This window comes from Cetorhinus maximus, chromosome 5 (assembly GCF_964194155.1).
Source record: "Cetorhinus maximus chromosome 5, sCetMax3.hap1.1, whole genome shotgun sequence".
NCBI classification, from domain to species: domain Eukaryota; kingdom Metazoa; phylum Chordata; class Chondrichthyes; order Lamniformes; family Cetorhinidae; genus Cetorhinus; species Cetorhinus maximus.
In genome coordinates this window covers 150,829,321-150,856,320 of record NC_135883.1, presented here as the reverse complement: position 1 = coordinate 150,856,320, position 27,000 = coordinate 150,829,321, and the positions used below count along the sequence as shown (strand labels likewise).

Genomic DNA, 27,000 nt, shown 5'->3' with positions numbered 1-27,000 from the left:
ATAAGTTTCTCAACCCCATTCTCCCACCTTCTCCCCATAACCTTTGACCCCCTTACCAATCAAGAACCTATCTATCTCGGTCTTAAATACACTCAATGGCCTGGCCTCCACAGCCTTCTGTGGCAATGAATTCCATAGATTCACCACTCTCTGGCTAAAGAAGTTTCTCCTCATCTCTGTTCTAATGTTAAGTTACACATAACATTTCTGCCTTTTCATCAGTTCAATGAATGTCACAAACAGTTGAGATTAACAGGGTTGAGGAAGTATTTTATGGGCTGGACGACTGCCAGCCTACTGTGAAGTCTGACTCTTAGGAGAAATTTTAACTCTTGCATGGCTGACCAGCAGAACACCGGGAGGTCCGGTCCATGTTAATAACCAAACCTGGGTTAAATAGAGCCAGCAAGCTGCCCATTCCAAGCAGACATCCAGGGGCAGCTCGTGGGGTTTGAGCTGATGTAATATTGCCCAGCTGGCAGCTAAGGTAGGTAATTCTGGGTACGAACATACAAATTAGGAGCAGGAATAGGCCACTCAGCCCATCAAGCCTGCTCCACCATTCAATAAAATCATGGCTGATCTGATTGTAACCTCAACACGTTCCCGTCTATCCCCAATAACCTTTCGCCCCCCTGATTATCAAGGATTTATCTACCTCTGTCTTAAAAATATTCAAAGACTCTGTTTCCACTGCCTTTTGAAGAAGAGAGTTCTGAAGACTCACCTCCCTCCGAGAGAAACATTTTTTCCTGATCTCTTTCTGGTCGGGAGTTTATGAGCATTTCTGGACTGTGGAAAAATGGGGGGGCATGTTGGGCAGCAGAAAGCTCAGCATGGCAGTGTCCCAAACTATTTTTGTGTGGTTTTCAGGAGCTCTTTTGCTCCCCTTGGTACAGATGTACTTAAAGGGGAACAAAGGATTTTACATCTCCTGGAAATCTTCATAAAGTATCTCAACAGTGTGGTAGCTGTGGTCAAGGCTATAGTGGGAGGGAGTAAATTATTGATGTGCAAAAGAAATGTTCGGGCTTGAGTTTGCAGTTTGGTTTGGAAATGATGCACTGTTCGTTGACTTCTGAAGTGGAGGTGTTATATGAAGTGGTTAAGACCCTACATGTCACTCCAGAGTGCCCTGACCCATTGGTCAACAGATGACTCAACTCTACATCTGGATCTCTGCTGACCTATGAAGACATTTAAACATGCTATTGCCGGGTCAGTGCAACGCTGGCTACAATTATGGCTGGTGCCACCAAAAGTTGGTGTGGCGTATCTTCCTTAATGTACGTAGAACCATTTAGAACATAACACAGTGTTTCCAGGGTACATTACTCTTAATCAAGCATTCATTTCCTGTCGCTGTGTCACTGGGGCTGCTGCTCCAACTTCCCTTAGGATCGTCTGGTAAGGTGAAGTATGTGCACCTCCATCATTAGACATGGCTATGTACCAATGACAAGCAGATTTCAGCCTTTCACTAATATAACGCCTATTCTTCTTTCCCTAGTATGGCCGGCCCGATAGAACCTATTTTTCACCAGACTGCTTTCACTTCAGCTTGAAGGGTCATTCTCAGGCAGCACGGGGTCTGTGGAAGAACATGGTTAAGTATTTGATCATTAATTTTTAAATTTGGTGCGGATGTGTTTGTTCAGTTGGTGAGTGATTCCCTTTCCAAGGAATAGAGTAAAGTACTGCAGTACCTGAAATCCAGACAATCTGCAGCTCCTATACCTCACAGGGCAATCATAGTGTAAGGATTTTGACTATTGCTAAATTCTAGGCTTTGATAAGCAACCTAATCTCATTCCTTCTTGGGTGGACGAAGAAAACAGTAAAATGATCTCTTCTGGGATAATTTTTGTTCCAAATTAGAATTACATATCGACTGTGACAGGCCATTTTGCCCAAATAGTATGGGCTAGAAATTATGGCCTACTTTCAAATGCAGGGGTTGTGATTCACAATCAGCCCATTCCCCTTGAGACAGGCAGCACACAAACCTGGTGCTGCCTCTTCGTTTACCTGATTGTGTCATTGGTCCAAGTGGGGCCAATGCTGCCAGTGGCCTCAGCATACAACAAGGGGCTGAGCAACATTATTCACCTCATGTGATGCCACCAGCCTTCTCTTCATAAAGGTAGCCTTCCCCCTCTTAACGGGGAGCCACAGTCAGTGAAAGGGAGCTTCTGCTGCCTGCCTCTACTTGTTGGGTCACTTGATTTCTTCATACAGATTCACCAATCATGCACAGAGGGTTAGTAAACAATAATGTCAGCTCTTTTATTTGAAGATTAGTGCTAATCCATACAAATTACAGGAGAGTTTATGAAACAACTAGGGATTCAACACATCAACACTGGCTAGTTATACTGCGTTTTACATCACTTGCTTCAGCTATCACCTGTACACTATTTGCATATTCTCTTACTATGATACTGCAACATCCCCCTTTTCTCCAAAGTTGAAAATTAACATACAGTAAGAGTAAATAGACATAATGCAGTAGGTGTTTGCAAAAAGTATTTACACAAAAAATAGATCTCCATTTATCATTGAAGAGTGCAAGAGTCTGCATAACATATCGGTGGTTTAATAATCCTTCTGGATCTCATGACAGTATAACTCTTCTGAGAGCCCGACTCATCACTTCAGTGTTATTGACTTGCAGGCACATTAGCATCCTGTGTATTATTGTAGTGCTGATTGTTTTCATTGTGATCTTCCACAATTTCATTCCCTGAGCTGACCTTAGAAAGTGTTCTTGATGCAATTGGAGTATTGGGAGATGCACAGTTGGACAGCTCCCTCAGCTGGCTTCTGTTTATCCTTAGCATCACTCCATTTGGTGTTGTAACCTAATAGGATGTAGGCTTGCCACATACTTTAGATATCTCTGCAGGAAATCAGGTTCCCTCCGTAGGATGCAACACTCGAGCTTTTGTCTTATGCACAGGTTAGATAGTTCCTCACCTGCATGTCGGTTATGCACCATTTCCATTCTCCCTTGTTTATTGAGAAGTTCCTCCTGTATTCCTAAGAATTTGGACAGGCAATGGCTTGGCAAGGTCATCCTAACTTTCCTCCCACCAAGATTTCCAGTGGCAATGGTAGACCCATGTCTAAAGGTGTTGTTCTCAGATGTAACATGGCAATAGGAAGCCTTGCTTTGTTTCTCTGCGCTTCACGATTAGCGCCTTAATGATGCTGACCATCTGTTTTGGCAACACCGTTAGATCTGGGATAATGTGGAGAGGCCATTATGTGGTTTATTCCCCATTTGGCACATATCTCTCTAAAAAGTCAGTCAGTATATTGTGGCCCGTTTATGATATGATCTCCTCAGGTGTACCAAGCAAACTGAAGATTGCACTCATTGTGTCCACCACAGAAATGCTCAAATATCTTTCAATTGTCTGATGATTGGAAACTTGGAGAAGTAATCAGTGATTAGGAGGAAGTTGTCATCGCACTGAACAAACCTTTTGCAATTTTGGACCAAGGATACGAAGGAGCATTGTGAGGGTGTAGTGGCTCCTTATGACCCCGGGCTGGTTCCACGCCACAATCCTTATTCTGGTGGTCCCGGTCTTCAAATTCACAATGCTGCTGCCATGTTGCATTATTTGCTTTCTTCATGCAGATTCGCCAATCGTACACACAGGATTGGTAAACAATAACATAGGTTCTTTTATTTAAAGACCAGTACTTAACATATACAAATTACAGCGGAGCTCACTAAACATTTCTAACCAAGGGATTCATACCAATGCCTGCCAGTCACATGGTGTTTTTCATCACGTGTTTCACGGATAATACGTGTACAGTATCTGCTTATTCTCTTAAAGCTATCCTGCAACACTACTGATGTTGGCTGCACAAATTGAGTGCCAGGGCAGAGAGAGGGCTCGTAGGTTCAAGGATGTGGTTCTGAAGGCCTTAGTGATGGAGATTGACAAGATGAGAGATATGATGTGTCCATGGGGACCAGGAATCCTTTAAGGATCACCCTCCAAAGGCAATGGGAGCAAGTGGGCAAGGAGGTTAATGCATCTAGTCTGAGTGATCAAGGTCAGTGAATGTACCATCACAGGACATCTCCTACTCTCAAAGCAGAATGCTGGGGTAAGGGAGTTTGGCAGGGAGGTGAGTTGGAAAGCAAGAGGTCCATGGTCACATTATTAGCAGCTTAAACATCATGTCCTATAGCAGGTTGATGGTAAGCTGCAAGTTTAAAAGGGGAATAAGAGAGAAACATTCTACCCTCAATATTCTCATTGATGCCGGGTGCCATCGGCTCTGTCACAGCCAGCCTCATGATGCTTAAAGCCATTTCCTCCTTGGTGTTCAGGAGGTACAGGCTCCTTGTCCCCCACCGGTTCTGCTCTGTTTTCTTCTATTGTGACACTCACACTAGAGTTCCTTGTGCAGTTGGCGAAATCCAACCTTCCTCATCAGCTCTCTGCTGTGAAGGAGCAGCTTCTCCGGTTGCATGTATGTGCCTGCAGTTGCAACAATACACCTGGTTGTTCACATTCAGTGTACGATCAGGGTGACAATAGCTTCACACAGGTTCCAAGGTGCCAAGTTTCTTCTTTTATTTATTCACAGGGCATGGGTTTCACTGGGGGGGGCCAGCATTTATTGCCCATCCCTAGTTGCCCTTGAGAAGGTGGTAGTGAGCTGCATCCTTGAACCGCTGCAGTCCATGTAATGTAGGTACACCCACAGTGCTGTTAGGGAGGGAGTTCCAGGATTTCGACCCAGCGACAGTGAAGGAACAGTGATATATTTCCAAGTCACGATGGTGAGTGACTTGGAGGTGAACTTCCAGGTGGCGGTGTTCCCATCTATCTGCTGCCCTTGTCCTTCTAGGTGGTGGTGGTCATGGGTTTGGAAGGTACTGTCTACGGAGCCTTGGTGAATTCCTGCAGTACATCTTGTAGATAGTACACACTGCTGCTACTGTGCGTCGGTGGTGGAGGGAGTGAATGTTTGTGGATGGGGTGCCAATCAAGCAGGCTACTTTGGCCTGGATGGTGTCAAGCTTCTTGAGTGTTGTTGGAGCTGCACTCATCCAGGCAAGTGGGGAGTACACACTCCTGACATGTGCCTTGTAGATGGTGCACAGGCTTTGGGGAGTCAGGAGATGAGTTACTTGTCGTAAAATTCCTAGACTTTGAGCTGCTCTTGTAGCCACAGTATTTATATGGCAAGCCCAGTTCTGTTTCTGGTCAATGGTAACTCTCAGGATGTTGATAGCGGGGGATTCGGTGATGGTAACGCCATTGAATGTCAAGGGGCAATGGTTAGATTCTCTATAGTTGGAGATAGTCATTGCCTGACATTTGTGTGGCACGAATGTTACTTGCCACTTGTCAGCCCAAGCCTGGATATTGTCCAGGTTTTGCTGCATTTGGACATGGACTGCTTCAATATCTGAGGAGGTGTGAATGGTGCTGAACGTTGTACAATCATCAACAACCATCCCCACTTCTGACCTTATGATGGAAGGAAGGTCATTGATGAAGCAGCTGAAGCTGGTTGGGCTAAGGACACTACCCTGAGGAACTCCTGCAGTGATGTCCTGGAACTGAGACGATTGACCCCCAACAACCACAATCATCTTCCTTTACGAATGCTAGGTATGACTCCAACCAGTGGAGAGTTTTCCTCCTGATTCTCATCGATTTTAATTTTGCTAGGAGTAAGGGGAGTCCAGATAATCCCATGAGGGAGAAAGAAATGGAGGATAGGCTGCTTGGATGAGATAAAGAGGAATAGGAGGAGGCTTTGAGGAGCATAAATGTTGCCAAATGGCCCGTGTCTGTGCTGTAAAATCTATATTATTTGACTTCTAGATTGGACTACCACCTAATATAAGAACTACAGGCTCGGTGAAGCATTAAAAGTGTAGTTCAACAAGCTTCTAATTTTATGGCGAGAGGAGGTCTGGGATAAGAAAAAGACAAATAATGGCCAGATTCAGTTCAGACCCAGATGGATGGGCAGAATGACATTTGTTTTTTTGTCTTCTTGTAGCTGGAGCCAATTGGTGGGAAGACCACCAATCAAACATTTGACGATCGCATTAACCTCAGCTGTCCTTCAAAGGTATATTTTATATGGCTTGTTTGTAAATAGATTTGGTATTTTTCTATGGAATACTGACTCTTATTTGGTTCCTTCTATGGTACTTTCCATGGATTGTCATGTTTTGGCCTTCACCTGTGGGTTAGCTTAGTTCTCTGCGGAGTCCATTGTAAAATTGAGCAGCAGTGTTAAGCTGTGGCAGTCTCATAATAATGATTTTCCATCAATGATAGGAAATCCCAGGGTTTTGACCCAGTGTTGAGTTTAATTCTCTAAATTGGTTACCCTGGCAATCATATTATGCAAATACTTGCTCACCAGTTTCAACTTTCTCGCTAGTCGCAATCGAATCAAAAATAAACTGAGCACAAGCACATTCTGTCCCCTAAAACCATTCCAGCCAGACCGCTTTCAACCAAAGTCTGCCCAACTATATTCTGTATCTAAAAAATTTCTAGCCAATTCAGTCTAACAAAATAAACCTGACCCCTGCCATCATGATTGTTTCACGCTGATGCCAAATGTACTCTTTTAAATAAATTTTCAACATAATAATTATGTAAAGATGTCAACAATTCAGGGAAAAAATAGACCGTTTTCTTTTCTAGTAGCTCCAACAATTTTCCCACTACAGCTCAGTTGGACCCTTGGACACCATGAGTTCACTGTTTCCAAATACTTCAGTGCCTAGCCCACCTGAATGAGGCCCAACACCCCGAGTCAGGTTACTGCATGTTACCTGGTGGCTCAACATCCAACTCATGTAGCAAGAGCACATTACGAGGCTGATCCATTATAACCATTCATCCTGTTTACAGTTGTCTTGGTGACGCTTTTATAATGGGGTTTGAAGAGAATGCCAGGAAATTGTCCCAGCAATGACCATGATATACATGATATAAAAATAAATGTAAATCAGAAGAATCATGACAAGTGTAATTACATTGACTGCAAGAATAGATCTGAGAATTATAAACTAAATATCAAAGGGGAATTTTTTAAAGAGTTAATTGATATAGAGTACAAGCAAAAAAGGAGATAATGTAGTAATAAATTATAAGGATATGAATATTCTGTTAAAGATGATAAAATTATGTCTAATATCTTTTCCGTAAGCAATAATAACTTTCCAACGGGTTCATTGTTCTAGAAATCAGTGAACACCATTAGTTAAGTGTTACTGATACTCCAAGACTGAGCCTGTGATCTTTTGCTCTGTAATGCCATATGTTCAGGGTACTTGAGTATTGAATATAGAACATCCAACTTGGAAAACATCCCAAGCTACTTCACAGAAGGAAAGGAGGAAAGGAAACCAAGCCAAAGGAAATAGTAGCAGGGCTGACCAACAGCCAGGTCAAGGAGCTAGCTTTTAATGAGGGTCTGTAGGAGGACAGGGAGGTATGGAGGTAGTGTGGTCTAGGGAGAGAATTCTAGAGCATGTGGCCAGGCGGCTGGTAGTATAGCTGTCAATTGTGGAGTGAAAAGAGAGGCTGCACCACCAGCCAGAGTCAGAAGAGTGGAAACTATGGAAGGGAAGAGGCTCCTAAGGCTGGTAAATATTATCGAGATATGGATGCCACAAGGACTTAAGCATGAGGTACCTTTAATTTGAGGTTTTGACAGACCCAGAGCCAATGTAGGCTGGTGAGGACAAGGTGATGGGTGAGCAAGATTTGGTTCCGAATAGGATTCAGATAACAGAATTTTGAATGAACTGGAGTTTACAGAGGGTGCAGAATGGGAAGCTGGTGAGAAGAGCATTGGAATAGTTGAATCTAAAGGTGAATATTCCAGCATCTAGTGGACTGAGGTCAAGGCAGAGTTGGACACTTAATGAGATGGAAGTAGGTGTTTTTTGTTATGGAGGGTATAAAGGATCAGACATCAGTTTAAGATCAGATAGGGCACTGAGGTTTGAATAGCCATTTAGGTGGATGGAATATGGGTGTTGAAGGTATGGAATCTGTAAGAAATTTTCAGTTATCCAATTTCAGCCATGTAATCTAACAAGACAAAGGTGAGAGAGATGGTGGAGAGCTGGGTATCATTAGCACACATGTGGAAACTGACATCATGTTCTGTGGATAATGATGCTAGAGGACAGCACACTGATGAGGAAAAAGAGCAGACAAAGGATAGATCCATGGTGGATCCCAGAGATGATAATACTGGGTTAAAAGGACAACGCGCCTGTTGCTACAATTGGAGAGGGTAAAGTGGAACTAAGTAGACCAGTTCAATGGAGATTAACAATGGAAGAAAGGCATTGGATTAACATGATGTGGTTGACCATGTCAAAGGTTACAGAGAGGCTGAGGAGGAATAATTCACCAAGGACACCTGGCTGCATAAACTTATGGGGAATGCGGGATAGATAAACCTCTGCACCTCCCTGTCCTCCTACAGACCCTCATTATAAGGTAGCTCCTTGACCAGACTGTTGCTCAGCCCTGCTACTATTTCCTTTGGCTTGGTATCCGGTCCTTTCCTTCTGTGAAGAACCTTGAGCAGTTTATATGGAGCATACCCAATGGAAGATGGGAGGCTCGAGAACGTCCGATGATGAATGATGGGTTATAAAGATGATAGTTGGTAGGATATAGAAATGATGCCCAGTGGTGAATAGGGAAAGATATAGAGAGCACCCAATGTGGTTGAAATTCTGACCATGAATGGAGGGATAGGACGTGAACATATTCCCACATAGTGGCTTTCTGATCTTAGTTTCACAGCTAGGTATGTTATTGAGCCAAAAGAACTTTCTCACAGTAAGGGAAGGAAAATTTTTCATTCTGAGCTATGATATTAATAATAACCAAATCAGAATAAGCATTCAATTGCAAACTAATCAAATTATTCTATTTTTTCTATGGTAATACCAGGAGCAGCCTTATTTGAGAACATACAGGAACAGTAATTTTACCTATACAAATAACTCTGGGCAGCTGACCACTGTGACACCTGGGACCATCAGGGTCACAACAGCTCCATCGCACAAGGTTAGTGATAAATACAATCTTAAATTGCTTCAAAAAATGTTTATTTGAAAAACTTACTTACCTTCAATTCCTTTCCATGCAGTAAGGGGCGGCTGGTTTCAAAAATCAAAACTGGGTTTGGGGTGTGTTCGGGGAGCGTACAGCGGAGTAATAATTCGCTATCGCCCATTCTACTTTACTGTCCAAGATGAGCGTAGACACTGGGCAGGATTTTCGGGTCGTCAGGCGGGCGGGACTGGCAGGCCTGGGAGTGGCCGGGAAACAGTCCGCCGCCCGCGATTGGCCCCCGCCCGCGATTTCACACTGGATGGCCAATTAATGGCCAGCCAGTGTGAAAGGCGCGCTGAGAAGCTCGGTGCTGCCAGGGTAGGGGGGGGCAGGAGGAGTGCAAGCACAAAAGTCAGCAGATGTGCGGGGGTGCGCTCAGGGAAAGCTGCCTGAAGGCAGGAAGCTGCCTGAGGGAGCTGGAGAATATTGAAATCAAAGATAAAGATTTTTAAAATCAGAAAAAAAATGTCCCGCCATGGGACTAACTCACAATTACATAAGCACAATAAGAATTCTGCCCAAAATTTATATATTTTTTAAAAATTTAATTGTGGAAGCCTCATCCCGCCCGTGGATGAGGTTTGCTAAAAAATCAAAAGGCCGCCTGGCCGATTCGCCTGCCCGCCAACTGTGAGGTTTCAATTAATTGATTAAGGGCCTTAACAGGCCTCTTAATTGTCGGCGGGCATGCTGCCAACTCTCGCACAGGCCCACCGACCAAAATATCGCCCAAGCGCGTGATGACATCGGGACGCTCGCCCAACGTCATCGTGCATTATTTTACACCCAATCGGGCCAGGTGTGCGCCCGCATGCGGGACGTAAAATCCTGCCCAGTGTAACGTTTTTCATATTGGTAGCTTGGTCCTTCTTGTTAGCGTCAGCTACCTCTTTGTTCTGCAAAATCTGTAACTGTCCATTGGTAGAAAACCAGATTCCTGTTGGTAGATTCTTTATTGTTTCATGGGAAGTCAGCGTTAGCTAGGCCAGCATTTGTGCCCATCCCTGATTGCCCTTGAGCTGAGGGCAATTAAGAGCCAACTACTTTGCTTTGTCACATATAGGCCAGACCAGGTGAGGATGGCAGATTTCCATCCCTAACGGTAATATATTGGCATGGATTGAGAATTGGTTAGCAGACAGGAAACAGAGAGTAGGAATAAATGGGTCTTTTTCAGAGTGGCAGGCAGTGAATAGTAAGGTACCACAGGGATCAGTTCTTGGGCCCCAGCTATTCATAACATATATCAATGATTTGGATGAAGGAACAAAATGTAATATTTCCAAGTTTGCTGATGACACAAAACTAGATGGGAATGTGAGGATGTATAAAAGCTTCAAGGTGATTTAGACTTGAGGTTGAGTGAGTGGGCAAATACATGGCAGATGCAGTATAACGTGGATAAGTGTGAAGTTATCCACTTCGGTAGGAAAAACAGAATGGCAGGGTATTATTTAAAAGGTGATAGATTGGGAAATGTTGATGTACAAAGGGACCTGGCTGTCCTTGTACACCAGTCACTGAAAGCAAGCACGCAGGTGCAGCAAGCAGTTAAGAAAGCAAATAGTATGTTGGCCTTCATTGCAAGAGGATTTGAGTACAGGAGCAACGATGTCTTACTGCAGCTGTACAGGGCCTTGGTGAGACCACATCTGGGATATTGTGTGCAGTTTGGTCTCCTTAACTAAGAAAGGAAATATTTGCCATAGAGGGAGTGCAGCAAAGGTTCACCGGACTGATTCCTGGGATGGCAGGATGGTCGTATGAGGAGAGATTGGGCCGACTAGGCCTGTATTCACTGGAATTTAGAAGAATGAGAGGGGATCTCATGGTAATGTATAACATTCTGATAGGGCTGGACAGACTGGATGCAGGGATAATGTTTTCTCTGGCTGGGGTGGGGGGTGTCTAGAACAAGAAGTCAGAGCCTCAAGCTACAGAGTAGGCCATTTAGGACTGAGATGAGGAGAAATTTCCTCACTCAGAGGGTGGTGATCCTGTGGAATTCTCTACCACAGAAGGCTGTGGAGGCCAAGTCACTGAATATATTTAAGAAGGAAATAGATAAATTTCAAAAGTCCAAAGGCATATGGGGAGAGAGCAGGGGTATGGCATTGAGATAGAGGATTAGCCATGGTCATATTGAAAGGTGAAGCAGGCTGGAAGGGCTGAATGACCTACTCCTATTTTTTGTTTCTAGTGAACCAGATGGGTTTTTGAACAGCAATTGATGATAGTTGTCATGGGTCACTATTACTGAGACTAGCTTTATATTCCAAATGTATTGTTGCATTTAAATCCTACCAGTTGCTATGGTGGGATTTGAACCCATATCCCCAGAGCATTAACTATCCCTCTGGATTGCTCATCCTGTGACATTACCACTACACTATCATCTCCCCCACTGATTGTGCAGAAAACACATTCCTTGTCCCTGGCCTTGACACAGTTTCAACCTGCATAAATTAGTAGAGCTGGAGAAGAGAGCTGGAACAGATAATTCTCATCAGCATTGCAAATGTTGTAGCTGGGCTGTCAGTTCTTTATAGGATTGTGGTTGGGCTTGCAGCATTCTATCATTGACTGGCATTTAAACCATACTATTTTGTTCATGCCAGGAACTTAACAGCTGGTTCAACTGCTCCCAACCATTCTGGGGTTGAATTCCTGCAGGGAAACCCCTGCAGGGGTTTCTCTCAATTATCCACTGTAACATCGCTGGAAGATCCAGAGTCATCCTGGAGAAGGACAGCAGTAACATCTGGGAGTTGTTCTGTTCCATGGTCTTCGCCAATCCCTTTTCCAAATTTCTTCCCCGCCTTTTTCTGCCAATCATCCCACCTTTCCTAAAAGGATTGCAGGAGAGTCAAAGATTTTCAAACTTGGCTGATTCAAATGCTCATCCTCCTCCTCCTTCAGGTGCTTTGGTGACCATGGACTTCCAATGGATTGCTCCATGATGATGCTTGGCTAAGTGCTGCAGCAGTTTACTGTTGCCTTCTGCAGTTTGACTGACCAGGAAACTCTCTCACTCTTGCCACGCCATGAGGTGTACTGGACAGATTTACAGGCTGGTAATCAACCTGTTTGGCCACATTATGAATGCACCTTCCATGGCCATCAAGTCCTGTAGTGGGACTTGAACCCAGGGAAGGGGACGTACCACAAGACTTCCCCTCAAATGGCTCATTTTAAGAGCAGTGCTTATTTTTTTTTTTATTATTTGTTCATGGGATGTGGGCATCAATGGGTTTTTACAAAAATGGCTTCATAGTCATCATCAGACTTCAAATTCCAGATTTTTATTGAATCCAAATTCCACCATCTGTCATGGCTGGATTTGAGCTTGGCCCTCAGAACATTACCTTGGAATACTAATTAGTGACAATGCCACTATGCCACTGCCTCCCCTGATTTCAGTCTTGATGTCTAATGTAGTAAAAGGTTTGGCTGATGGGTCATATGAGGCTGATACTGCAATTCCATTTCAGTTCTGCTCAGATCACTGCTGCTAAGGTGTCCTCGCCAATGCAACTGATCTCACCTGAGAACGTGTGGTTAACTCAGTTCTTTTGTGCTGCATGTGACTCTCAGTGCACAGCCTGCCAGCATATTATAGGTGTGGGGAGTGCAAAATCTGGTAGCAGCAGTTAGTGAAGAGCTGCTGATTGCCTTAAAATAGCAGTCAGAAATGGTCTGATGGAATGGCCCTATTAATGGATTATGGAGTGAAAGACCAGCAACAAAACGATTTGTAAATGCCACAGGTTAGAAATCATGGCTGGTGCTATCAGCATATTAATGCTTAATGTTTTCTCATGATATTACTCTGTCTGCTATTTTAATGGAGGTACAAGTTTTTTATTCATTCAAGGGAAGTGGGCTTTGCTGGCTAGGTCAGCATTTATTGCCCATCCCTAATTGCCCTTGAGAAGGTGGTGTTGAGCTGCCTTCTTGAACTGCTGCAGTCCATGTGGTGTAGGTACACCCACAGTGCTGTTAGGAAGGGAGTTCCAGGATTTTGACCCAGCGACAGTGAAGGAACGGCGATATATTTCCAAGTCAGGATGGTGAGTGGCTTGGAGGGGAACTTCCAGGCAGTGGTGTGCCCATCTATCTGCTGCCCTTGTCCTTTTAGATGGCAGTGGTTGTGGGTTTGGAAGGTGCTGTCTAAGGAGCCTTGGTGTGTTTCTGCAGTGCATCTTATAGATGGTACACATTGCTGCCACTGTGCATCAGGGGTGGAAGAGTCAATGTTTGTGGATGGGGTTCCAATAAAGCAGGCTGCTTTGTCTTGGATGGTGTCAAGCTTCTTGAGTGTTGTTGGAGCTGCACTCATCGCGACTGGTGCCAGACAGCATAAGCAGCAAGTGATAGGCAGAGCTAAGCGATTCCACTACTAATGGATCGGATCTAAGTTCTGCAGTCCTGCCACATCCAATCGTGAATGGTGGTAGACAATTAAACAACTCACTGGAGGAGGAGGCTCCACAAATATCCCCTTCCTCAAAGATGGGGGAGCCCAGAGCAACAATGCAAAAGATAAGACTGAAGCATTTGGTACAAACTTCAGCCAGAAGTGCTGAGTGGATGATCCATCTCAGCCTCCTCTGGAGGTCCCCACCATCATAGATGCAATAATCTTCAGCTAATTCAATTCACTCCACATGATATCAAGAAATGGCTGAAGGCACAGGATACTGCAAAGTCTATGGGCCCTGACAATATTCCAACAATAGTATTGAAGACTTATGCTCCAGAACTTGCCACACCGTAGTTAAGCTGTTCCAGTACAGCTACAACACTGGTATCTACCCAGCTATGTGTTTTAGCTTCACCAGGTTGACACCTCATTTTTAGGTATGTCTGGTGCTGCTCCTGGCATGCCCTCCTGCACTCTTCATTGAACCAGGGTTGATCCCCAGGCTTGACAGTAATGGTAGAGTGAGGGTTATGCCAGGCCATGAGGTTACAGATTGTGTTTGAGTACAATTCTGCTGCTGCTGATGACCCACAGCACCTCACAGTCTGGAGTTGCTAGATCGGTTCAGAATTGGCACCATTTGGGTGGTAGTGCCTCACAACATGATGGAGGGTATTCTCAATATGAAGACAGGACTTTGTCTCCACAAGAACTGTGCGATGGTCACTCCTACCGATACTGCCATGGACAGGTGGATCTGTGGCTGACAGGTTGATGAGGACAAGGTCAAGTATGTTTTTGCCTCTTGTTGTTTCCCTCACCTCCTGCCACAGACCCAGTCTGGCAGCTATGTCATTTAGGACTCGACCAGCTCGGTTAGTCGTGGTGCCACCGAGCCACTCTTGGTGATGGACATTGAAGTTCCCCACCCAGATTCTGCACCCTTGCCACCCTCAGTGCTTCCGCCAAGTGGTGTTTAAATAGAGGACAATAAGACCATAAGATATAGGAGCAGAAGTAGGCCATTCAGCCCATCGAGTCTGCTCCACCATTCAATGAGATCATGGCTGATCTGATAATCCTCAACGCTACTTTCCTGCCTTTTCCCCATAGCCCTCGATTCCCTTGCTGATTAAAAATCTGTCTATCTCAGCCTTGAATATACTTAATGACCCAGCCTTTACAGCCCTCTGCGGTAAAGAATTCCATAGATTTACTACCCTCTGAGAGAAGAAATTCCTCCTCATTTCTGTTTTAAATGGGCACCCCCCTTACTCTGAGATTATGCCCTTTGGTCTGAGACTCTCCCACAAGGGGAAATGACTTCTCAGCATCTAACCTGTCAAGCGACTTAAGAATCTTATATGTTTCAATAAGGTTGCCTCTCATTCTTCTAAACTCCAATGAGTACAAGCCCAACCTATTCAACCTCTTCTCATAAGAAAATCCTTTCACCCCCGAGATCAACCTAGTGAACCTTCTCTGGACTGCCTCCAATGCCAGAATATCTTTCCTTAGATAAGGGGACCAAAGCTGTTCACAATATCCTAGGTGTGGTCTAACTAGTGCCTCGTATAGTTTTAGCAAGACTTCCCCATTTTTATTCTCCATTCCTCTTGAAATAAAGGCCAGCATTCCATTTGCCTTCCCTATTACCTGCTGAACTTATATGCTAGCTTTTTGGGATTCATGCACGAGGACCCCCAAATCCCTCTGTACTGCAGCTTTCTTCAGTCTTTCTCCATTTAAATAATATTCAGCTCCTCTATTCTTGCTGCCAAAGTGCAAAACCTCACACTTCCCCACATTATATTCCAGCTGTCACATTTTTGCCCACTCACTTAACCTGTCCATATCCCTCTGTAGACTCTTTGTGTCATCCTCACCAGTTGCCTTCCCATCTATTTTTGTGTCATCTGAGCACTGATTCATCAGCTTGGATGTGGTAATCAGCAGAAAGTTTCCTTGCCCATGTTTTACCTGGTGCCACAGGACTGGAATGTCATTTAAACGTATTAATTATTGATACGATAACCTGACTGATTAATTTCCTTATTTCATAGATATTTCCTACATTTTCCAAGCCTTTTGACAAGGTCCCACATGGGAGACTTATAAAGAAGGCAAATGCACATGGGATACAGGGTAATTTGATAAGGTGGATTCAAGATTGGCTTAGTTGTAGGAGTCAGAGGGTGATGACAGAAGGATGCTTTAGTGACTGGAAGCCAGTGTCCAGTGGCGTACCACAGGGATCTGTGCTCGGTCCCCTATTATTTGTCATTTATATAAACGACATAGATGACCATGTGGGGGGTAGGATTAGTAAGTTTGCGGATGACACAATGATTGGCCGGGTGGTTAACAGTGAAATTGAGTGTCTTGGGCTGCAGGAAGATATAGACGGGATGGTCAAATGGACAGATAAGTGGCAGGTGGAATTTAACCCTGAAAAGTGAGGTGATACACTTTGGAAGGAGTAATTTGACAAGGAAGTATTCAATGAACGGCATGGCACTAGGAAGTTGTGAGGAACAAAGGGACCTTGGCGTGTGTGTCCATAGACCTCTGAAGGCGGAGGGGCATGTTAGTGGGGTGGTGAAAAAGGCATATGGGACACTTGCCTTTATCAATCGAGGCATAGATTACAAAAATAGGGAGGTCATGTTGGAGTTGTATAAAACCCTGGTGAGGCCACAGCTGGAGTACTCTGTGCAGTTCTGGTTACCACATTATAGGAAGGATGTGATTGCACTGGAGGGGGTTCAGAGGAAATTCACCAGGATGTTGCCTGGGATGAAACATTTAAGTTATGAAGAGAGGTTGGATAGACTTGGGTTGTTTTCATTGGAGCAGAGAAGACTGAGGGGCGACCTGATTGAGGTGTAGAAGATTATGAGGGGCATGGATAGGGTGGATAGGGAGCAGCTGTGCCCCTTAGTTGAAGGGTCAGTCACAAGGGGACATAAGTTCAAGGTGAGGGGCAGGAGGTTTAGGGGGGGATGTGAGGAAAAACTTTATTTACCCAAAGGGTGGTGATGGTCTGGAATGCGCTGCCTGGGAGGGTGGTGGAGGCGGGTTGCCTCACATCCTTTAAAAAGTTCCTGGATGAGCACTTGGCATGTCATAACATTCAAGGTTATGGGCCAAGTGCTGGAAAATGGGATTAGGTAGGTAGGTCAGGTGTTTCTCACGTGTCGGTGCATACTCGATGGGCCAAAGGGCCTCTTCTGCACTGTGATTCTGTGATTCTGTATTTAATTGCAATAAAGGACATTGGTACAAAGGACTTAATTTTCCTTTTGTCTTTTTGTGATTCCAGCCATCAGTACCACAAACACCACCATCCATCACCAAAACCACAGAAAAGCCAAATCAGGTTTGTTGTAGCAATGTTGATTAAGGAAGGGGAGATGGGGCGGTGGAGGCATTCGGATTCATAACTCCTGACATCATTCTTTATCCAACCAATCTTCTACTGAAAACATTTGTTGGTTCAGTTTGGTAGTATCCTCGTCACTGGGTCAGAGAGAGATTGGGAATCAACCTCTTCCTGAAGCTTCAAATGGCTAATATTGAATGAGTTACTGCATGGACTTGATGTCATGTCAATGGAGGAACCTGAATATCAGTGAGACAGTGGTTCAGGATGGATCCAGCTCTCCTTAACCTAATTCCACAGAAAAGACGCCTTCCATGAAAACCCAGTCCCTTGACTTTTCTCAGAACTGTTGTTACTTTGCCAGAAGTGCAGTGAAAACTTAGTTTCCTCTATCACAAATGCATTTCCTTAATTATTTTTGCCGCTCCTAAGTTATGTCTACTGCAACTGCGCTAAGCTCATTAACACAGCCCCGCACCCATCCAAAGACCAGGGAACATTAATTTCCTCCACTTACACCAATTCTGAGTGGGAAATGTTGAGGCGTAACAGAATCTGAACCTTGTTTAATAGCAATCTTTCTTTTGGACGTGGCTGGTAACATTGCAACTGCAGAGGACACACTTCCTTATGCGGGTTGTTAAGAAACTCTTATCCTGCCATTTAATCACATATCCTGTATGGTTTCTGTGCTATCATTGATTTATCACTAATAACGATCAAACCTACCAACCGCTGCTCTCTCATCTCAAAATTGATTTTCCACCCGGGGCTGATTAAAAGCATTGATATTTGTGCTGAGGGAGAAAGGGCAAGGGACTGGAATTGAACAGATAGAACAGCCAGATAGACCAGGTAATAGAATGGTTTGGGCCCTACCAGACTAACTCCTAATTCAGAATTCTTGTACAAAAGACGGCATGATGATAGTAAAACCATTAAACTCCCCTTGGCACTGATATCATGCACCCAGCCAACAAGGGTAAACAAAGACGCCAAGGATGCCATCGAGTCAACATTACTGTTTTACCTTTAGCTTTATAAAAACTTTTCCTTACTTCTGCCAGTGCTGTATTTTTTATATTTGTGAATGATGGCCATCATAATCTGTTACATTAAAAGGGGAAAAGTTTCCACAATCGCTTTTTCCTACGCAATCTGTGCTTCATATGCGTAAATGGTACTTTGATTTTCCAAACCTTGATGAGATGGCTTAAATATGGAAGATGGCATCTATTCAGTGCTTCCCTTGGGTCACGTTTGTATACACTGATTTACGCGTGTTTTTACTATTCAGGGAACAGGTTGTTTTAGATCTGATAATATGCAGTCAAACAGGATTAATTAATGGCCTCATAGTGAAGGATCCTTTAGGTAAGATGATCATAACATGGTAGAATTTCACTTTCAGTTTGAGGGTGAGAAATGTGGGTCTGAAACTAGAGTCTTAAACTTAATAAAGATAATTACAAGGGTACAAAGACAGAGTTGGTGAAAGTGGACCGCAAAAGTAGATTGAAAGGTAAGACAGTAGAGAAGCAGTGGCAGACATTTAAGGAGATATTTCATGACTCTTAACAAAGATATATTACTTTAAGAAGGAAAGAGTCTATGAGAAGGATGCACCATTTGTGGCTAACTAAAGAAATTAAAGGCGGTATCAAATTTAAAAAAAAGACGTACAATGCTGCAAAGATTAATGGTAGGTCAGAAGTTTGTGAACATTTTAGAAACCAGAAAAAATAATATAGAGGAGAATAAAGAGAGAGAAAGTAATAAAAATAATAAAAATAAATTAGAATTTGAGAGAAAAGTAGCAAGAAATATAAAAACAGGTCATAGAATCATAGAGTCATAGAGGTCTACAGCACAGAAAAAGGCCTTTCGGCCCATTGAGTCTGCGCCGGTCAAACAAATACCTAACTATTCTAATCCCATTTTCCAGCACTAGGCCCATAGCCTTGTATGTCATGGCATCGCAAGAGCACATCCAAATACTTCTTAAATGTTATGAGGGTTTCTGCCTGTACCACCCTTTCAGGCAGTGAGTTCCAGATTCCCACCACCCTCTGGGTGAAAAAAAAATCTTCCTCACATCCTCTCTAAACCTCCTGCCCCTTACCTTAAATCTATGCCCCCTGGTTATTGATCCCTCCACCAAGGGGAAAAGTTCCTTCCTGTCTACCCTATCTATGCCCCTCATAATTTTATACACCTCAATCATGTCCCCCCTCAATCTCCTCTGCTCCAGGGAAAATAATCCCAGTCTATCCAATCTTTCCTCATAACTAAAACTCTCCAGCCCAGGCAACATCCTGGTAAATCTCCTCTGCACTCTATCTAGTGCAATCACATCCTTCCTATAATGCAGATTCAAGAACTGCACGCAATACTCTAGCTGTGGCCTAACCAGCGTTTTATACAGTTCCAGCATAACCCCCCCTGCTCTTATATTCTATGCCTCGGCTAATAAAGGCAAGTATCCCATATGCCTTCTTAACCACCTTATCTACCTGTCCCACTACCTTAAGGGACCAGTGGACATGCACACCAAGGTCCCTCTGATCCTCGGTACTTCCCAGGGTCCTACCATTCATCGTGTATTCCCGTGCCTTGTTTGTCCTGCCCAAATGCATAACCTCACACTTATCTGGATTAAATTCCATTTGCCGCTGATCAGCCCATCTGACCAGCCCGTCTATATCCTCCTGTAATCTAAGGCTTTCCTCCTCACTATTTACCACCCTACCAATTTTCATGTCATCCGCGAACTTACTGATCAACCCTCCTACATTCAAGTCGAAATCTCTACCACCTAGAAGGACAAGGGCAGCAGATGCATGGGAACACCACCACCTACAAGCTCCCCTCCAAGCCACACACCATCCTGACTTGGAAATATATCGCCGTTCCTTCACTGTCGCTGGGTCAAAATCCTGGAACTCCCTTCCTAACAGTACTGTGGGTATACCTACACCACATGGACTGCAGCAGCTCAAGGGCCACAAGGGATTGGCAATAAAAATGCTCTCCTAGCCAGTGATGCCCACATTCCACAGAAGAATTAAAAAAATCAAATTCTGATAATCACATCGAAATGTGATTAATTCTGATGGGACTCAGGCTGTCACAGAAGGCAAATGGAAAGTTGGTCTTTATTGCAAGGGGGATGGAGTGTGAAGTAAGGAAGTGTTGCTACAACTATAAAAGGCATTGGTGAGACCACACATAGAGTACTATCTGCAGTTTTGATCAGTCATGATCATATTGAGAGGAGTAGCAGGCTTAAGGAGTCACATGGTCTACTCCTGCTCCTATTTCTTTTATTAATTTGCCACACATTTGGATCAGGGTGACCAACCTTCCCACATTTTACAGGACCTGGACTTATGTTCTGTGTCCCAGGTCAGGCCTTCCTGGGATGTATTTTGTCCCTGCTCTCTTCTTTTGGAGGATGCTTTGCTTCTGCATTGGGCCCAGCATGTACACAGTTCTGACTCCTGGGACCTCCTGTGGCTTTTTTAAAATTTGTTCATAGGATGTGGATGTCGCTGGCAAGACCAGCATTTATTGCGCATCCCTAATTGCCCTTGAGAACTGAATGGCTTGCTAGGCTATTTCAGAGGACATTTAAGAGTTAACCATGTTGCTGTGGTTCTGGAGTCACACGTAGACCAGACCAGGTAAGGACGGCAGATTTCTTTCCCTAAAGGGCATTAGTGAACCAGATGGGTTTTTACAACAACCGGTGATGGTTTCATGGTCACCATTAGACTTTTAATTCCAGATTTTGTTTTTGAATGCAAATTTCACCATCTGCCGTGGTGGGATTTGAACTCAGGTCCCCAGAGCATTACCCCTGGTCTCTGGATTACTAGTCTAGTGACAATATCAGTGTGCCACTGCCTCTCCCAAACATTCTTAAAGGCCAGGCAGCAACCCGCACCACCCCCTCCGCTCTAGCGCCCCACCCCATCGCACCCGCACACCAACCCGCCCACAGCTGTTACAGATTCAAACCCCCATGCCAATGTGCCCCTTATATTTTTCACTGTGAGTTGGTCACCCTGGTTTGGATGGCTGCTCTGGACCCAGATCACGCCCAGATTCATGGATATGATCCAATTTCTAAGCCAGTCTGTTTCCAGTGATTGAATGGTGTGGTTTGAGGGGACACAGGTATAAATTAAATGAGGAAAAGCTTTTTCACACAGTGAGTGGTTAGGATCTGGAATGTACTGCTAGAGTGTGTGGTGGAGTCAGGTTCAATCAATGCGTTCAAAAGGGAATTAGACTGTTGTGGGGAGGAGGCAGGGGAATGGCATTAAGTGAATTCACAGGCACAGTGGGCTGAATAGCCTCCTTCTGCACTGTAACAATTCTGTGATTCTGTAAGAAATGTAGGTCAGGGAGCAGGAGAGTCCTTTTTACATAGAGGGTTGTGAGGCTGTGGAATGCCTAGGAGTTAGTGATTGAATCAGAGGCCATTTAAGAATACCTAACGAGTAATGACGGACTGGCAAAGATGCTCTTGTCCATCCAGCCTCTCCCACACAAATGTTAAAAGTTGTGTATCACAGTATAGACACTCAATGTTAATGTCTTGTCAATTCCATTGTTAAGGTTTGTAAACGTCAATTACATTGTTAAGGTTAAGAGAAACAGGTGATGGGTATTAATTGTCTTTGAGCGCATATAAACAGAGGATATCTGGGACACGTGGGGTAAAAAATAAACCGGGAAAGTTCCTCTCTGACCCGCTTAACATGATCAAAACTTGTTCAAGAGACCACTCTGGCCCTGATAATTCCACACAATACTTATCTTTAGTATGAAGTGATCTCCGCCCCTGCCAGAAACAGATTATTGTAGGTGGCTGTAGGACAGGGAGTTAAAGGAATACAGGAACAGATTAGCATATGGTATTAGGGCAACTACTTGTGTGGAGAATACACCAACACAGACTGGTGAGCCTCTTTCTGTGTTTCAATTTCTCAGTAAATCAAAGCAAAATACTGTGGATGTGCTTGTGTGTTTGTGTATGCATGTCTATGTGCCTGTATTTGTGTCTGTGTGTGTCTGTATCTATTTTTGGGTATATGTGCCTGCATGTGTGTTTGTGTTTGCGTCTGTATGTGTGTGTTTGTGTGTGTGTGTGTGAGTGTGTGTGTTTTTCTACCTGTGTGTATGTGTATATGTGTGTTTGTGTGTGCGTGTGTGTATGTCTCTGTCTGTGTGTATGTGTGTGTGTGTGCTTCTGGCTGTGTGTGTGTCTGTCTGTCTGTGTGTCTGTGCCTCTCTGTGCCTGTGTGTGTGTGTGTGTTTATATATGTGGGTGTTTTTGTACTTGTGTGTGTGCGTATGTGTGTGTGTGTTGTGTGTGAGAGGAGGAAAGAGAATGAACATGAGGGGAAGTAAAAGAGCAGCTACGTCTATGGGGAGTAATTTTATCCTAACCCTCCCACCAGGAGACTAGCAGGAATCGAATCAGACCCCTGTTTTACAGTTGGCTCGGTTTTATTCTCCATCAAAGTCAATGAGAAGTAAAATCAGATCCCTACAGTTTCTCACCGGATGTGAGTGGATTAGTTTAAAATTATCCTCGTGTATCACTTACTATAGAGAAAGCCATCAGGCCACTGACATTTCAACATTCCAGGGCTTCCGATGCTCCTGAAAAACTGGCAGCTAAAATAACAGTGGGAATGAATGTGTGGCAAGATTCAACTATGCAAAGTCTACTGCAGAGCACATATCACTTGTAGATATCTGAAAAAGTGCAAATGTGGATAATAAAGGTGATCAGAGGCAAAATTCAGGAACTTGAAAAGAAATAACAACAATTTCTATAGCACCTTTCATGATCTCAGAACGTCCTAAACACTTTACAGCCAATGAAGTGTTTTTGAACTGTAGAGTCATGAAAGCTTCTACGAGTGTATAAAAAGGAAAAGAGTAGCTAAAGTCAGCATTGATCCCTTAGAGGGTGAGACTGGGGAATTAATAATGGGAAATACAGAAACGGTGGAGACTTTGAACAAACATTTTTTTTCTCTGTCTTCACAGTACAAGACACAAAAAGCATCCAAAGAGTAGTCGAAAATCAACAGGGAAAAGGGAGGGAAGAACTTAAAACAATATCGACCACGAGCGAAAAAGTACCAAACAAACCAATAGGACTAAAGGCTGACAAGTCCCCTGGACCTGATCACCTCCCATTTAAGATGGAGATGAGGAGGAATTTCTTCTCTCAGAGGATCATTAGACTTTGGGATTCTCTACCCCAGAAAGCAGTGGAGGCTGGACCATTGAATACATTGAAGGCTGAGTTAGACAGATTTTTGCTCTACAAGGGAGTCAAGGGTTATAGTGGGCAGGCAGGAGAGTGAGTTAAGGCCACAATAGGTCAGCCATGATCTTATTGAATGGTGGAGTAGGCTTGAGGGGCCATTTGGCCTATTCCTGCTCCTATTCTTGTGTTCTTAAGATCTTGTGATAGTGGTGCATGCCAATGAGATTCTCAAGAAATTTTAGCGTAAATAACTTTTGGCAAGATTGGTGTGGAAACTGGTGTAAATTTAATCATAATTTCAATGTAAATTGGATTGAGGAAATTCTTGTTCAATTGTAACACATAGAAGAAATACAGGAAGTTATTCTCTACTTATTCATAACCATATAAGAATGGGTTGAATTTTAAGCCTGTGATTATTTACAGGTCTTTGGAAGTGAGTTACTTTGCAAAGACATGTCTCCATCAGACATCATTCCAAATTCAGGTAATTACAGATTATTTAATGTGTTTTTTCTACCTTGTCCCTTCTTCCGCTATTACCTCCCCAATACTCACACCATTACTGGGCTAGGTGAGTAGACCTGTTCCTAGGCCACTATTTATGTGAACACTAGAAGGTGCACAGTGATTATTTTCAACTTGACTTGAATTTCCCATTTTTCTCTGCCCAGTGGCAAAACCCTCTTTTATTTTGTTAGCTGGTAAACTCAACTGACTGAGATCTAGAGTTCAGCATGCAGGGGATCCCTCACCATTCAATGAGCTGTTAAGTATTCCATAAGTGATGAAGTGCACATCAATTTTTTTTGAAATTATTAATCGTTTTCACTTCCACCACCCTGGTGGGCAGCGAGGTCCATTTCATTACCACTCGCTGCGTAAGAAAAATTCTTCCTCACATTCCCCCTCCAACTCTTGCCCAAAACCTTAAATCTGTGTCCCCTAGTCCTTATACTATCAGCTAACAACCCCTTGATCCCAGGAATCGGCCTATTAAACCTCCTCTGAACTACTTCCAATGCAAGTATTATTTACTTAAGTAAGGAAGCCAAAACTGTCTACAGTACTCCAGGTGTGGCCTCACCGATGCCCTGCACAGTTGTAGCAAGGCTTCCTTACTTTTATATTCCCTTCCCCTTGCAAGGAAGGCCAATATTCCATTTGCCTTCCTAATTACGTGCCGTACCTGCATGCTGACTTTTTGTGATTTTCCTTGCCCATCTTATCCAAACCTGTCATAATCGTGTACATTTCTATCAGATCTCCTCTTAAACTCCTTTGCTCCAAGTAGAACAACCACAGCTTTTGCAACCTAACCTTGTAACTAGACTCCTCAATCCCTGGTGAATCTCTTCTGCACCGTCTCAAGGACCCTCACATCCATCCTAAAGTGTGGTCACCAGAAATGTGTTGGTGTTAGCACTTGGGTTGGGACTGGGGTTCTGCACAGGCCTGATGGGGCAGAAGTGACAGTTCTCTGATTAACCGACAATCCGAGAGCTTTTTAATCTGGTACCAGCCCACAGATTATTACACTTATTGAATTTAATTTGACACAAATGCTGTGACTGGTGTTTCCTAATGGTTTTCATCCCATCTACCTCCTCAATCATAAATGGAATTTATAACTATTCTTGCCTTGGCTTTTTTCAGTTCATTCTCTGCGACCAGCTGATGTGAACGTTATTGGAGCAGTGGGGGACTCTCTGACGGTTTGTGTAGCATTTATGTCTCTATTGTCAAACTTTTTTTAAAAGGGCATATTACAGAATCTGCGCGTCAACAATGAATGATCTTACTGCACCATATATAATAGCAGCTGGTCAGGGATGTGGTAACATATTAACTGTACTGATAGTGGTATGTACACCTGAATTATCAATTCCCTGCCATCTGTCATTTATGTATTTATAACCATGGTAAATCAGGCCTTTTTAATCCCCAGAGCAACAACCAATATATTATCACTAGCAATAATGATAAAGCAAAATGTAAAATACAACTGCTGTGATGTTCTGACTTTGCAGTGATAATTTTAACCTGACCTGCCCCGGCAGGAATGCGATGGGTTTGTGGGTTGGTTGTCCAATTTCCAGCCTGGCTGAATTTTTAAACATTCATTCATGGGGTGTGGGCATTTCAGGCAAGGCAAGCATTTATTGACCATCTCTAGTTCCCTGTGAGAAGGTGGTGAGGAGCCACCTTCTTGAAAACTGAACGTTTTGCTAGGCCATTTCAGGGGCAGTTAAGAGTCAAGAACATTGCTGTGTTTCTGCAGTTCTGTATAGGTCTGACTGGGCATAAGGACAGAAAATTTCCTCCCCTGCGGGAAATCAGTGAGCCAGATGGGGTTTTAATGATCAGATTGATGTAATTAACTGAATTTAAATCCCCAGCCACCGTGGTGGAATTTGAAACCATGGCCAGAGTTTCCCAGCCCTTCATGCTGGCAGGGTCTTCCGGTCCCACCGATGTGGATGGAGATTTCAATGGCTGTGGGGTAGTCCAGCACGGGGTGGGGGGAGGGCTGGAAAATTTCGACCCATGTTTCTGAACTAATATAACCACACCCGATTTACACTCCCACATCTGACTTATTCCGGCTGGCTGATTTACACCATGTAATTAGAAAAGCCATGGGATTCTAGAACACTTGCTTGGCTGCAAAGTACTTTTTTTTATGAACTTCTTTTCAAATCCTTTCAGCTGTTATTCCTAACTCCATGCATGCCTAGACATGCAAAACCACTTTCAACAGTGCAAACTCAAACTCGCTGGGAGTAGATCTGTGAAATGCAAGGAACCTGAAGGGGATTTTTTTTCCACTGTCTTTGCCTGGCATTAGCATAGGAACAGGAATAGACCATTCAGCTCCATGAGCCTGGGTCATTATTCAATTATATTATGGCTGAGCTGTATCTTAACTCTATCCACCTGGCTTGGTACCATTACCTTTAATGCCCTTGCCTAACAGAGGTTGGTAAGAGCCTGAAAGTGGGGTCAGAAACCATACCTGCCCATATTCACTATGTGACTGACTCTATTTTGAAAGAAGCCTATTACTGGGACCCAAAGCCCCTGCCTGTTTCAGGCGACAGGCCCCTTTTAATATGGAAATCAGGCTCCTATGATATAGAGAAGAGTGGGAAAATTAATATTGTACAAGATATGCTTCTGACATCTGAAAGGCAAATCGAGTGGTTTTATTCATTCAAGACCCAGTCACTTGACTGATAGCAAAATTCATGCAATCTCAACAACTTCTTTCTTGAAAGCACTGGAAGAGATTTATCTTATCTCAAGGAAAGAACTTGCAATGAGTCCTCGTGACTTTTGTCTTACAGGCTGGCAATGGAATTGGGTCGAAACCCAATGATGTTCTGGATGTGCTGACTCAGTACAGGGGGTTGTCCTTCAGGTAAGAGGCACTGTTAACAAAATAAAAGTCCTACCGAATTGTTGGCAATGAGCAGCATCGTCAGAAATTCCTGCGCACTGGAGCGAGCTCTGAATATTTGCAGATGTTGCTTTGGTTCCATTTGAATTCTCTGTGGCCAAAAATGAAAAAATAAATACCAAAATCAGATTCGCCATCAAGTCATAGAATCGTTTCAGCACAGTAGGGAGCCATTTGGTCCATCTTTGCCTTTACGCCTCATTTTTATATCTCTGTACCTCGGATGATCCAGGCAAAAATGCTGTAATCATTTCAAGAGGCAATTATGGGCTGTGAGGAAGGAGTGATAGATTTTGA

At 43.7% G+C, this 27,000-nt stretch overlaps 1 protein-coding gene across 1 annotated transcript in view; it reads left to right on the top strand.

Annotated features, from left to right (window-relative positions):
• The window catches only part of LOC144681143 (phospholipase B1, membrane-associated-like), an 85,933-nt gene extending 59,265 nt beyond the window's left edge, over positions 1-26,668 (top strand). Inside the window, exons 19-25 of the mRNA XM_078542870.1 lie at positions 1,511-1,606; positions 6,046-6,117; positions 8,982-9,098; positions 16,892-16,948; positions 23,670-23,730; positions 24,900-24,958; positions 26,591-26,668. Coding sequence (XP_078398996.1) covers positions 1,511-1,606; positions 6,046-6,117; positions 8,982-9,098; positions 16,892-16,948; positions 23,670-23,730; positions 24,900-24,958; positions 26,591-26,668 — 540 coding nt within the window. The remainder of the gene's footprint in view (positions 1-1,510; positions 1,607-6,045; positions 6,118-8,981; positions 9,099-16,891; positions 16,949-23,669; positions 23,731-24,899; positions 24,959-26,590) is intronic.
• The last annotated feature ends 332 nt before the right edge of the window (positions 26,669-27,000 follow it).